The 14266-nt window shown below is 37.4% G+C and overlaps 2 protein-coding genes across 2 annotated transcripts in view; both read right to left on the bottom strand.

Moving 5' to 3' along the window:
* Nucleotides 1-8380: 8380 nt before the first annotated feature.
* The window catches only part of LOC113473789 (ABC transporter G family member 20-like), an 11743-nt gene continuing 5857 nt past the window's right edge, over nucleotides 8381-14266 (bottom strand). The window contains exon 3 of the mRNA XM_026833232.1: nucleotides 8381-9275. Within this exon, the coding sequence (XP_026689033.1) occupies nucleotides 8527-9275 (749 nt within the window). The 3' untranslated portion in view covers nucleotides 8381-8526. The remainder of the gene's footprint in view (nucleotides 9276-14266) is intronic.
* The window catches only part of LOC113473786 (ABC transporter G family member 23-like), a 3827-nt gene continuing 2149 nt past the window's right edge, over nucleotides 12589-14266 (bottom strand). Inside the window, exons 3-4 of the mRNA XM_026833230.1 lie at nucleotides 13711-13973; nucleotides 12589-13064 (exon numbers count right to left, since the gene is read on the bottom strand). Coding sequence (XP_026689031.1) covers nucleotides 12864-13064; nucleotides 13711-13973 — 464 coding nt within the window. The 3' untranslated portion in view covers nucleotides 12589-12863. The remainder of the gene's footprint in view (nucleotides 13065-13710; nucleotides 13974-14266) is intronic.

Here is a 14266-nt window from a genome sequence, read left to right as displayed (position 1 = left end):
AGGTTGTAACACCCACCCCCTGAATTCTACTACAGTAAAAGATGATACAAATTGATAGCTCTTATAAACAGTTCCTGCAGAACCTGCCTAACAAATCACATACGATAATCTGAGGAATGAAACGTGTCTAAATACACGCTATACAACCTTAAGGTAAGTTTCCTCCCAAGATATTTATCCCAATAAAAAGTAGGAATTTATTTCCTAAACCTTTATCAAATAAGTTTAATTACTTAAACTCCAAATGTAGAGCAGTGCAAAGCAATGCACTTGAGCTTCTGGTTTTCTATTATAATTTTATAATTTATCCTTTTTTTACACAGTTGTAGATACATATCACCATGGCTCTCCAGCAATGCATCAGTTCCAGCTATTGCTGCTTCAGTCTCCGTATTGGAGCCATCATCTCCGCTATTCTCCTCCTATGTCTCATTGCTGCGATGATATTCATTGAGATTACCTATATGGGTGGCACCACTGGTTTACAGCGACTTGGCTCCCATGCTAAGAACCTCAGTGTATTCTGGGTGTGTGTCACTATTGTCTATCTTATCCTCCTGATCATACTACTCGTACTGCCGATGAGTTACATTCGCAAGTTCCTCACCATGTTCACCTGGGTTTGGACAATCTTCACTCTCATCAATCTCTCCAATCTCGTCAACATGGTGTTCAATCTTATTAATCATGGATGGCCACGTTTGACAACAAACTCACCACTGAGTGGTTTAAGCACAGATCTTGCATATAACTTGCTTGGATTACTTTACAATGTGAATCCTATCAACTACCTGTGGGTACTTCTGTTTGTCATATTCACAAGTCTGAGTGTGTATCTTGCTGTCATACTTTATAGTTACTTTAAACAACTTAAATTATAAATATGAAATGAATTATCAACATGGATAAAAAATAAGAGAGTGACTAAGTACTCATACATAAAAATATTGTATGTGAATAATTTGCACAAGACTTCAGAGCAAGGTCAAGAAAAGTTTACAACCTCTGCTGGCCAATAAAAAATTAGATTTTGTACCCCTCAAAAAAATACAACTTCTCACTTACAAACAATAAATTTCTTAAGTACCTACTTAGGTATCTACTATTTGCTTGATGTATTGAGGATAACGTACAGCCGGTTCACGCTGTACGAAACGAATTTTTCTTCGTCACGATTTTTACTTCTTTCTTTTTTTACTTCGTGAGACGGATTCAAGGCGTATACAAATCAGACGCTATCACGCCAAAAGATGGAGAACGAGCTTCTGAAGAGTGAAAATTGAGAAAGAACAATACGACTTTCCTTACCTTCATTTTCATGGAGGGCATAACTTTCCCCACAGAACTAGATGGCACATCCAAATCAGAGAAGGTAACTAGGATGGTAAGCTCAGTCATTCCATAGCCTTGCTTCATACTATCCATACTCAGACCTAGCCTTTCTCCAACCTAGACAAATAATAATAATAATAATAATAGAGATATCAGTGGTCCATTAATTTTAGCACTGTTAAGGTCTATCCTACAAATCGCGGTCGATCGACAACGTAAGTAAAATGAAATAATTTGGTACGAGAAAAGAATGTATGAAGTTGTTGTTGTTGTTGTTGCCGCTTTAGCTTTCACCAAATGGTGATGGCAGATTAAAGAGAAGATTTATCTTTTTGTATCTGCCTTTGTAGAAGATATCTTTTTGTAGTGTATGAGGTGGTGTCAATCGATCAATCATAGTGTAGATAGGGTTACCTGGTCCAGTGTAGATTTTCCCACAGGGGCTGCACCACATCTGATGTTGGTTAAACTGGATAAGTCATATTGGTCTACTAGGGGACTCTTGATGGTAAGCTCAGTCATTCCATAGCCTTGCTTCATACTATCCATACTCAGACCTAGCCTTTCTCCAACCTAGACAAATAATAATAATAGAGATATCAGTGGTCCATTAATTTTAGCACTGTTAAGGTCTATCCTACAAATCGCGGTCGATCGACAACGTAAGTAAAATGAAATAATTTGGTACGAGAAAAGAATGTATGAAGTTGTTGTTGTTGTTGTTGCCGCTTTAGCTTTCACCAAATGGTGATGGCAGATTAAAGAGAAAATTTATCTTTTTGTATCTGCCTTTGTAGAAGATATCTTTTTGTAGTGTATGAGGTGGTGTCAATCGAACTTACGTTGTCGATCGACCGCGATTTGTAGGATAGACCTTAACAGTGCTAAAATTAATGGACCACTGATATCTCTATTATTATTATTATTATTATTTGTCTAGGTTGGAGAAAGGCTAGGTCTGAGTATGGATAGTATGAAGCAAGGCTATGGAATGACTGAGCTTACCATCCCTATCTACACTATGATTGATCGATTCACACCACCTCATACACTACAAAAAGATATCTTCTACAAAGGCAGATACAAAAAGATAAATCTTCTCTTTAATCTGCCATCACCATTTGGTGAAAGCTAAAGCGACAACAACAACAACAACTTCATACATTCTTTTCTCGTACCAAATTATTTCATTTTACTTACGTTGTCGATCGACCGCGATTTGTAGGATAGACCTTAACAGTGCTAAAATTAATGGACCACTGATATCTCTATTATTATTATTTGTCTAGGTTGGAGAAAGGCTAGGTCTGAGTATGGATAGTATGAAGCAAGGCTATGGAATGACTGAGCTTACCATCCTAGTTACCTTCTCTGATTTGGATGTGCCATCTAGTTCTGTGGGGAAAGTTATGCCCTCCATGAAAATGAAGGTAAGGAAAGTCGTATTGTTCTTTCTCAATTTTCACTCTTCAGAAGCTCGTTCTCCATCTTTTGGCGTGATAGCGTCTGATTTGTATACGCCTTGAATCCGTCTCACGAAGTAAAAAAAGAAAGAAGTAAAAATCGTGATGGAATACCACTAGTGGAGGCACAGCTGGTAACAAAGTAACCTGAAATGCAGAATTGAAAGATTAGTGAGTGGACGAAGTGAGTTTTAAATTTTAAATGTACAATTTTACTTGAAAAAAAAAAAAAAAAAATGCTATTCAAACGGAGATATTCGGGTTGTAAATAAAAACAAATCAAGATATAAGTTCTTTCTTGGGGAACTGTAACAATGAAGATCCTAACTTCCCAAATTCGAAGAGAGGAGGACAGGATAGGAGACAGCCAGCCGTTCTGAGAACAAACCCAATCGTTTTAGCATAAAGTTCGCCCCGACTCGAACCCGCGACCTAGAGCTTACAAGGCAGATGTGCTACCCTCTAAGATAAATAGGCTAGCTAAACTGTTTATTTTGATTTTGATCATACCTACCCTGTACTTTTCTATGGAAGATAAAAACAAGTGTCCATCAAAGTGGGGCAGTACTACCAACTTATTGTTCATACAAATTGCTTGTAACATGAGCAATAGTCCATAGCCATGGAAGAACGGGACCAATAGGTAGTCAGGAAGATAAAGAATAAGTTTTTGAAGGAATACTTACACTTTTCCACATTGAAATCATTTGAACTCAACTTCTTTATCATGGAATCTGACATTGTGTCTGGTTGATTATAAACTAATTCAAGACCAGAATAATATTAATTTAGAGATTTCCTCAGGAAAAACACATCCCATTAGATTTGGTTTCTAGTGGCCCACTTTTGGAAGTTCTTCCCTTCTTCCCAAGGAGGGGAATCTGACCAGTGGATTATCTTGGAACTTTGAAGATTGGATCAGGTCTTATTTCTAAAGTTAATTTAGTTAGTAGAAAATTTGACAAGAACTTTAAAACTGGAAAAAGATCTTGAGGAACGAGTTTAACGAGTTAGGAGAAGGACGAAGGCCTTTTTTTAATTTTTTTAACAAAATGAAAATTTTTCAGAAATTTAAAATTTCGCGCTACTAAAATTACACGACTTTTCATTACCCTCTCTAACATTGCGTATTGCATAACTAAAATAGTTGTACGGCGGTAAGTACCTACTAACAAAAGTGTTCGAAATGACTTCGCTCAGGTTGTGGTTAGGTATGTCCGTATATGTACCGAGTTGAGATGAGCTCAGACTAGGTGAGACAGGATATTGTTTCTACAGTTTGAATGGGAGTGGTAACTGAAAAACAAGGCAAGTTTACCAACCTTGCCTTCCTCAACCCGGTACATAACCACAACCTCAGGTTACCTACGAGAGAAATTTTATTCATGCATTTCATGCACATTTTAGGTGATTAGGTTGATAACTCAACTTCTTTATCATGGAATCTGACATTGTGTCTGGTTGATTATAAACTAATTCAAGACCAGAATAATATTAATTTAGAGATTTCTTCAGGAAAAACACATCACATTAGATTTGGTTTCTAGTGGTCCACTTTTGAAGTTCTTCCCAAGGAGAGGGATCTGACCAGTGGATTATCTTGGAACCTTGAAGGTTGGATCAGGTCTTATTCCTAAAGTTAATTTAGTTAGTAGAAAATTTGACAAGCACTTTAAAACTGGAAAAAGAACTTAAGGAACCAGTTAGGAGAAGGACGAAGGACTTTTTTTTTATTAAAATGAAAATTTTTCAAAAATTTAAAATTTCGCGCTACTAAAATTACACGACTTTTCATTACCCTCTCTAACATTGCGTTTTGCATAACTAAAATAGTTGTACGGCGGTAAGTACCTAAAGTGTTGTTCGAAATCAGGTTGTGGTTATGTACCGAGTTGAGATGAGCTCGGACTAGGTGAGACAGGATATTGTTTCTACGGTTTGGAATGGGAGTGGTAACTGAAAAACAAGGCAAGTTTAGCAACCTTGCCTTCCTCAATCCGGTACATAACCACAACCTCAGGTTGCCTACGAGAGAAATTTTATTCATGCACTAGCTAGCAACCTTGCCTTCCTCAATCCGGTACATAACCACAACCTCAGGTTGCCTACGAGAGAAATTTTATTCATGCATTTCATGCATATTTTAGGTGGTTAGGTTGATAGTAATATGTAATAGGTAGTTTTCAGATAGATTACTGGAAATAACCAATGAATCACAAGATATTCAAGACAAGTTTTTAGAAGGGAGACCACCCCAGAAATTCATGTTGCTGGCTTCAGTCTCGATTTAGAGACTCGGTGAGCTCAGATTTAGGGGCCTAGTGTCCTCAGTGAACTAAACTAGCCCTCCATAAGAACAATGGCCTCCAAAGGTACAATCAGGGTAAAAAAAATTGTCTAAATTCCCTTTGTCTGCAGGAGATGTATATCGAATTAATCAAAATCAGACTAACCATTTGACTTTTTAGTATAAATGTCAATATTCTGCATATATATTTGATCCTTACACAAAATAACAATAAAAATATTCTAATAAATAACTCTCTCATATATTATAACAACTTTAATATTCGTAATAATAATTCATTCACCCGTAACACTAACCTTCCTAAATATCTATTTCTATTTCCAAAGTTCCATATAAGTCACCAAAAAAAAAGTTAGAGCCTTTCTAAACATCAGTTACCTAAGATATGAGTGATATGTTATCAGCTCCTAAATTTTCCTCACAAGACTGGGACCCAAACCCCAGAACCTGGAATAAAAGTCTATAATGTATTACATTTGGTTGGATTTATTGAGAAATGAATAATATATCAACCCTGTTATCATACAGCATGTAGCAAACACTGATTTTAGCTGTGCAACTGCTAATCATGTGTGAAATTGAATTCAATTGATTACCTATAATCATGCCCAATGATAAGAGATCTATGTAATTATATACTCATCTAATATCTCAGACTAAAATCTAAATGGGTGTGTTAAATGCAGTTGTCACAATTAATTTACAATAAAACAAAACTTACGAGAACAGTCTGCTTGCCCTTTAGTTTCAGCCAATGACACAAGTAAGCTCCGAGAGACATCTTTCTACAATATGGGGCAAATTGGATCTCATCACCTGAGATTACAAATGAGTCTTGAGAACCCATTGTATGAGATTTGACCAAGACCTTTATCAGAAACTGAATGAGGATGGGCTTATTGATGTAACAATGGATACTTTCAGTTATCTAATCAATCGGCACATATATATAAGCACTTTGTATTTTTCCAATCTGGATTTGACGTCTCGTCAGTCAAGTGAAGAAGGTGGATAACGGTCACAAAATAATAAGAAAGAGCTATTTCGGCCCCAACGGCCAGAAAAAAAAGAAAAGGCACAACAAAAAAACCAAAAAATCCAATCCACAGGCTTTTTACAATTTGCAAATTAAATTTCTCTTATTCTCTCTACCATGAAATTTCTCCAATTTTTTAAAATTTCGCGCGACCATTTTTATCACACGGACGAGTTTTTTTAAAAATCCGTCCTGGATGCTAGCGCTGACCTCAAATAGCGGAAAAGTTGAGTACTTATGGAATGACGTCGTTCCAATCTGGATTTGACGTCTCGTCAGTCAAGTGAAGAAGGTGGATAACGGTCACAAAATAATAAGAAAGAGCTATTTCGGCCCCAAAGGCCAGAAAAAAAAGAAAAGGCACAAAAAAAAAATCCAATCCAAAGATGATCCAAAGGCAGCAAAGGCTATTTTACAACTTGCAAATTAAAATTTCTCCAATTTTTTAAAATTTCGCGCGACCATTTTTATCACACGGACGAGTTTTTTAAAAAATCCGTCCTGGATGCTAGCGCTGACCTCAAGTAGCGGAAAAGTCGAGTACTTATGGAATGACGTCGAAAATCAAAACAAAAATTCGATTTTAGTTTAGTTTTGCAAAAAAGTTGAAACTTGAAAGTTTTTTTTAAGTAAAAATTAAAGTTATATGCTGTCTCCTTAGGATTACTAATGTACCCTTTCATAACCAGAGGTCCGTGGAAACATAGCTCCCCTATCTGATTTACTCCGAGCGGCTCGCCTGTCTCTACATCTATCACCTGGAGTCAAAACAAACCAGAATCAAACACATGTTGGTTGGGAGAAAAAAGTAAGTATGTAGGAACCTGATTAACTCGCTAACGTAATAACGTACAGCCGGTTCACGCTGTACGAAACGAATTTTTCTTCGTCACGATTTTTACTTCTTTCTTTTTTTACTTCGTGAGACGGATTCGAGGCGTATACAAATCAGACGTTATCACACCAAAAGATGGAGAACGAGCTTCTGAAGAGTGAAAATTGAGAAAGAACAATACGACTTTGCTTACCTTCATTTTCATGGAGGGCATAACTTTCCCCACAGAACTAGATGGCACATCCAAATCAGAGAAGGTAACTAGGATGGTAAGCTCAGTCATTCCATAGCCTTGCTTCATACTATCCATACTCAGACCTAGCCTTTCTCCAACCTAGACAAATAATAATAATAGAGATATCAGTGGTCCATTAATTTTAGCACTGTTAAGGTCTATCCTACAAATCGCGGTCGATCGACAACGTAAGTAAAATGAAATAATTTGGTACGAGAAAAGAATGTATGAAGTTGTTGTTGTTGTTGTTGCCGCTTTAGCTTTCACCAAATGGTGATGGCAGATTAAAGAGAAAATTTATCTTTTTGTATCTGCCTTTGTAGAAGATATCTTTTTGTAGTGTATGAGGTGGTGTCAATCGATCAATCATAGTGTAGATAGGGTTACCTGGTCCAGTGTAGATTTTCCCACAGGGGCTGCACCACATCTGATGTTGGTTAAACTGGATAAGTCATATTGGTCTACTAGGGGACTCTTGGCCAGGAATACCACTAGTGGAGGCACAGCTGGTAACAAAGTAACCTGAAATGCAGAATTGAAAGATTAGTGAGTGGACGAAGTGAGTTTTAAGTTTTAAATGTACGATTTTACTTGGGAAAAAAAATGCTATTCAAACAGAGATATTCGCGGTTGTAAATAAAAACAAATTAAGATGTAAGTTCTTTCTTGGGGAACTGTAACAATGAAGATCCTAAATTCTCAAATTCGAAGAGAGGAGGACAGGATAGGAGACAGCCAGCCGTTCTGAGAACAAACCCAATCGTTTTAGCATAAAGTTCGCCCCGACTCGAACCCGCGACCTAGAGCTTACAAGGCAGATGTGCTACCCTCTAAGATAAATAGGCTAGCTAAACTGTTTATTTTGATTTTGATCATACCTACCCTGTACTTTTCTATGGAAGATAAAAACAAGTGTCCATCAAAGTGGGGCAGTACTACCAACTTATTGTTCATACAAATTGCTTGTAACATGAGCAATAGTCCATAGCCATGGAAGAACGGGACCAATGCCATAATAACCTGCTCAATATACAAAGAATTGAAAAAAAAAAAAAAAATGAGATAGGTACCTAAGTAAATTTCAGTAAGGTTGTATGAAAGCTCTCTGACTTTAATTTTATTGAGTGTGTGTGTGTTAAAAAAAAATCAAGTGAAGAAGTAAGTACCTATGGTCTGAAAAGGTGATGAAAATAATTAAAAAAATCCAAGCACCTAGATATGTAGCTGTATTAGTATTAACCTAGCAACAATAAATGACTAGCTACAACTAGCTAGATTATAAGAATTTTCTTGAGTAAGGTTCAAATTGTACAAACTTCATCGCACACGCTTTACAGCTAACAGACCGACTATTGTAATACAAAATATTGCAATCCAGACCAAAGAGGAGATAAATCCAGCCAGAACTTCAATATTAAATATTCCCCAGCCTTTGGATTGAATGTTGCGGACAGCTTGAATAGCATACGTGAGTGGACACATGTAGCCAATGGTTCTGATAATAGTTGACATACCAGACAGAGGCCAAGCAACACCACTCAGATGTATAATAGGGTAATACAAGCCAAGGTTGATGAAATTCACTTCTGTGATGCTGCGAGCAAACACTGAACACAAGAAACCAAATGCTTCACCATTGATAGCTTGGAGAAACACAAGTATGAACACAAGTACCAATGAGCCATCGCATGGAACAGCATACAAGAAATACACCAGAATCACAGATATGATTGATTGAAAAAATGCAAAGAAGCTCATGACCAATAAGTGAGATAGTACAATCTCACTATCAGTCACCCCAAGCACAGAGTTCCGTTCCCAGAGACCGGTACTCCTCTCTAGTATGATGGTTCCTGATGTGAGACCAGACTGTAGGAAGAATGTCATAACAATCATCACACCCGGGGCTACAAAGTTGACATTGTTTGGTTGACAAAATGCATCATCTCCCTCCAGTACTATTGGGTAGCGGAAATAGTGTGGATCTGTATTGGGAGACAGAATGTTTCTATACTTGAGCCAGATGTCTTGTTGTACTTTGGCGAGTTTTTCTTGTACAAGGAGACCTGGGAACACAAAACATTGAAGTACTTTTACTTGTTCGTCACATCCTCCTTAGTTATTATGGTATAGTCTAAAACTCTAAATTATTCTAAAAGATAACAAATGGGTGAGATGGCCTACCCTCATGTCCCAAAGGTGTGGGTTTTATTCGAGCGTAAATTGTAGACCCAGGATAAGGAGACCTGGGAACACAAAACATTGAAGTACTTTTACTTGTTCGTCACATCCTCCTTAGTTATTATGGTATAGTCTAAAACTCTAAGTTATTCTAAAAGATAACAAATGGGTGAGATGGCCTACCCTCATGTCCCAAAGGTGTGGGTTTTATTCGAGTGTAAATTGTAGACCCGTGACATATTCCCCAGCCTTTGGATTGAATGTTGCGGACAGCTTGAATAGCATACGTGAGTGGACACATGTAGCCAATGGTTCTGATAATAGTCGACATACCAGACAGAGGCCAAGCAACACCACTCAGATGTATAATAGGGTAATACAAGCCAAGGTTACTGAGTAGTGTCTGAAGTAAGAGGTTAAAGAAATCTTGAGTGAGAAACCAGCTATCTTCTAGTAAAGAGTGTAAAGAAATGAGATATAAAAAGCCCATTGTATGGAAGACTCTTGACTTTTCTTTGCAGAATAAACGTCGTGCCGTTAGTCAATTTTTTCTGCGCGAGGAGTAAAACTTCTTTCTTCGCGATGGACGGCTAAAACGCTAGTGTCAAATACGAGTATGTAATCATGTAATCATGTAATCAAGTTGTAAACATTATTTCGGTCTGAAGTATACTTGAACCACCTTGAAACACTACATGTATTACCTTCTGTGCGTCTGATCCATTTTGTACAGCAATATCATTGCAAGTAACGTTCGGTAGTGTGGTTCCATTCCTATGCTTTATTAATGCGTTGATTCTGCCCTCGGAATATCTTGGCGTGGTTATTAAGAAGCGATAACTCCTGACACGACCGGTTCTTGGTGACCTATTGGGAAAACCAAGTGTTGGTTATGTAACTTTTGTAATATTGGCAGTAGCAAGCTTTATGGAAATATCAACATACGTAGCTAGGAATACTAATAGAACTTGAATACCTTATACCTACATGAAACTTTTAAGCTGGGGTTTACCACGTCGCGTCGGATTATCTCAAAACTGAAGGATTGAATTCAATTCTGGATTGATCCGGCTCTCAAGTATAGACAGTCCTCAATTCATGTCATTGATCTGACTTGGTAAACCTTGGCATTAGTCTCTGAGAGCGGATCGGGTTTACCACGTCGCGTCGGACTCGGATTATCTCAGAACTGAAGGATTGAATTCAATCCTGGATTGATCCGGCTCTCAAGTATAGACAGTCCTCTATTCATGTCATTGATCTGACTTGGTAAACCTTGGCATTAGTCTCTGAGAGCGGATCGAGGTAGAAGACATATAAATGTCCCTCCTCCTCCTCTAAATAGGTAATGTTGTGTAAGTTATGTGTAAATATAAATACCTTTTGTTTCTAGGAAAGCTTTCCATCAGTTGAGACTCGGATGTATTCAGCAAACTTTCGGAAGTTGAATTTATCAAAATGTTTGAAATCCCGTGTTCAGAGGTCGCATTTGCAAGTGTTGTTGAAATTCCATAGTCAAAAGTTGTACTTGGAAAAATTGTTGATTGAGAATGGTTTTCAGTTGTGTTGAGAATGGTTTTCAGTTGCATTGTCAAGGTACCTTCTGTGTCATTCATTAGCCTTCTCAAAGTTGTAAAGTTTTCAGGTGTGTTTGTCATTCTAGGAGTAATATTTCCGGTTGCCAGTGTCAATCTCAAACCGTTTGTTATCATATAATCTTCGTGTGGTAGGTTTGATGAGGTTGAAATATTTACAATTTCGTTTTCCAATGTTTTAGAAGTTGGACTAAGTCCAGTTGCATGTGCTATTATTCTGTCATTCTCATGTTGAATAGGAAAAGTTGTAGATATGACGTTTGTAATTTGACTGTCTTTGACGTTCAACGAGTTTCCGTTAGGTGTGTTGGACACATTTAGCAACATATTGTTTCTATTGGATCTGAAATTCTGATCCTATTAGAGAAGTCTAAAGTTAGCATTGTTTTACGTGTTAGGACGTTGATTTTCCTGAGAACTGAGGACACTTTGCCATCAAAATGGCAGAACCCAATCCTACACCTTCAACACAACCTGAAGTAAGTTGAGTTTTCTGCTGATAATCTCAGGGTATTTTTTTTAATGGTGGGATTTATAGCAAAATTCCCACAAAAATCTCGTCCTCAACACGCTCCCCTGTGCCAGATCCGTCGATATCAAAACAAAAAATTCGATTTTAGTGTTTTATTTTTTGAAAAGTTGAAAGTTTTCTTTTAGTAAAAATTAAAGTTATAAAGTAGGTAATTAAGAATGACTGATTTTAATTAGAGAAGTCTAAAGTTAGCATTGTTTTACGTGTTAGGACGTTGATTTTCCTGAGAACTGAGGACACTTTGCCATCAAAATGGCAGAACCCAATCCTACACCTTCAACACAACCTGAAGTAAGTTGAGTTTTCTGCTGATAATAAAGCAAGGAGAAATAAATGTTGAGTTTTCATACTGTTATGTCCCTACTTACAAAGAATTACAATCAGACAATCTCTAATGTGACATTCTTAAAGCTCCGGGTCTACAATCTCATGAAAGTATTCCAAAACCCAAGGTATACCTACCTATACCTCATGTAGTAAAATGTATGGTTGTTTCTGAGAGAAGGTTAATATTAGTTCAAAGGCTTTCATTGTCTTCCAAGATGATTACAAAGTACATTAGTATTAAACTACCTATACCTCATGTACTAAAATGTATGGTTGTTTCTGAGAGAAGCTTAATATTAGTTCAAAGGCTTTCATTGTCTTCCAAGGAATGATTACAAAGTACATTAGTATTAATCTACTTACAAAGAATTACAATCAGACAATCTCTAATGTGACATTCTTAAAGCTCCGGGTCTACAATCTCATGAAAGTATTCCAAAACCAAGGTATACCTACCTATACCTCATGTACTAAAATGTATGGTTGTTTCTGAGAGAAGCTTAATATTAGTTCAAAGGCTTTCATTGTCTTCCAAGGAATAATTACAAAGTACATTAGTATTAATGGTAATTTTACTTCGGTTTCTTTATTTTGCTGTAAGCATCTAACTGTCTGACTTGTTTACTTCCATTCCAGGTAACCAATGCTGTTACACCTACTGAAATTAAAGTTGCTTTATCAGGAATATTATACTCTGAAAAACTGAAAATAAAAAGTTCGCCCCATGTTTAAACCCAACTTGGACTGCGACTTATGTGTGATTTTATTTTGACAATATTTACAACTAAAAACTAATGAAAGTTACTGCAACGGATTTAGTTTAGTAGCTTTAGTCCATTGTTGAGGTTGATTTGCCTATGATGCAATGTCATCATCTCTTTACTTGTGCCGTCTATCCCCCTTGTAAAGACGCACTCAGAGTTCCCTGACCTATTCAAATACTGAAATATCAGAGACATGAATGTACTGTACATTACCCATAGCTAAGAATAGGAGTGATATGATGATGAGAGGGAACACTAGGGAGATACATTACCCATAGCTAAGAATAGGAGTGATATGATGATGAGAGGGAACACTAGGGAGAACATAGAGGCACTAGGGTTCTGAATGAGATGGGTGACATTCTTGTGACATGTATTGTAGAATCGTAACTTGCGATAGTTATCCGGTTTGGTAGGGGCCATTCTTTCCTTGGCTCCTGAGACTACAATGTTTACCTGTAGAGAAAAAAACCCTGATTATTTCTATTTGCTAGCTGTTAACTTACCTGCCGTTGTATTCAACTTCCTGAAATTCAAAATCTAAAGGTGTGTCCATACATAGTTGACAGCCGATGGCTGTGACTTTACTGTGAATCGATGTCGATCGACATGGCCGGTTGACTACGTGTCAACACACCTTAATGGTGCGATGGTTTCGGACACGGAAAGTAAATAAGTAACTTACCAGCCTTAAATAAACAGTTTACTTAACAACATTGAATAATAAAATTTAAAATCGAACCTGGGCATTAGAAAGTCTCTGCTATACATTGCCCAAACTGATTACAACTACATGAGCTAGTAATTAGAACTAGGAATTAATTACATCAAGTAATCATTACTTCACAACTCTGGTCCATACATAGTTGACAGCCGATGGCTGTGACTTTACTGTGAATCGATGTCGATCGACGGCCGGTTGACACCGTGGTGTCAACACACCTTAACGGTGCGATGGTTTCGGACACGGAATGTAAGTAAGTAACTTACCAGCCTTAAATAAACAGTTTACTTAACAGCATTGAATAATAAAATTCAAGATCGAACCTGGGCATTAGAAAGTCTCTGCTATACAAAACAACGTTGCGAAGTTCTCATTTACCTTGGACGATTCAGCCTCTTCATGAACTTCATTTTCATCGCGCGGTGGTTCAACCAACCAGATGGGCATTTCATGCTTTGATTCGTCTTGCTCGTTGCTCAGAAATACCACGGTGTCCTCAAGGTTGCCCTTGTTGTAATGTTGGATCAGTTGCTGGGGGGATTCCTCAGCAATGATGTGAGTGTTTCTCAAAATTCCAATCCGATCAGCCTGGCTAGTTTCCTCAATGTAATGAGTCGTTATGATGACGGTGGATTTCTTTTCTGGAAATGATGGTGAGGGTTTGTTTAGAATGTTCAGATAATCCGGACATGAGATAAATGTTTGAGAGAGGCATTTTCTATCACTTAAAAATTGAATTCTATTACTGTCAAATAATTAATGAGAAGAAGAAAATGACTAATTGAAGTTACACGAACTTTTTACTCCTTAGACAAGCGCTGTGAGCGCTTTTTTTATCGTGTAATCTCTACCCCCCCCCCACGCTTGGTGGGGGTGTTTTGGGGGGGCTACTCCCAAAACTTTTTCGGTATCCTTACCGTTTAGGGAAAACCCC

The sequence above is a fragment of the Diaphorina citri genome, unplaced genomic scaffold (genome assembly GCF_000475195.1).
Source record: "Diaphorina citri unplaced genomic scaffold, Diaci psyllid genome assembly version 1.1 scaffold87, whole genome shotgun sequence".
In the NCBI taxonomy this organism is placed as follows: Eukaryota; Metazoa; Arthropoda; class Insecta; order Hemiptera; family Psyllidae; genus Diaphorina; species Diaphorina citri.
The sequence above is the reverse complement of the archived record's forward strand: the minus strand, read 5'-3'. Positions and strand labels throughout refer to the sequence as shown.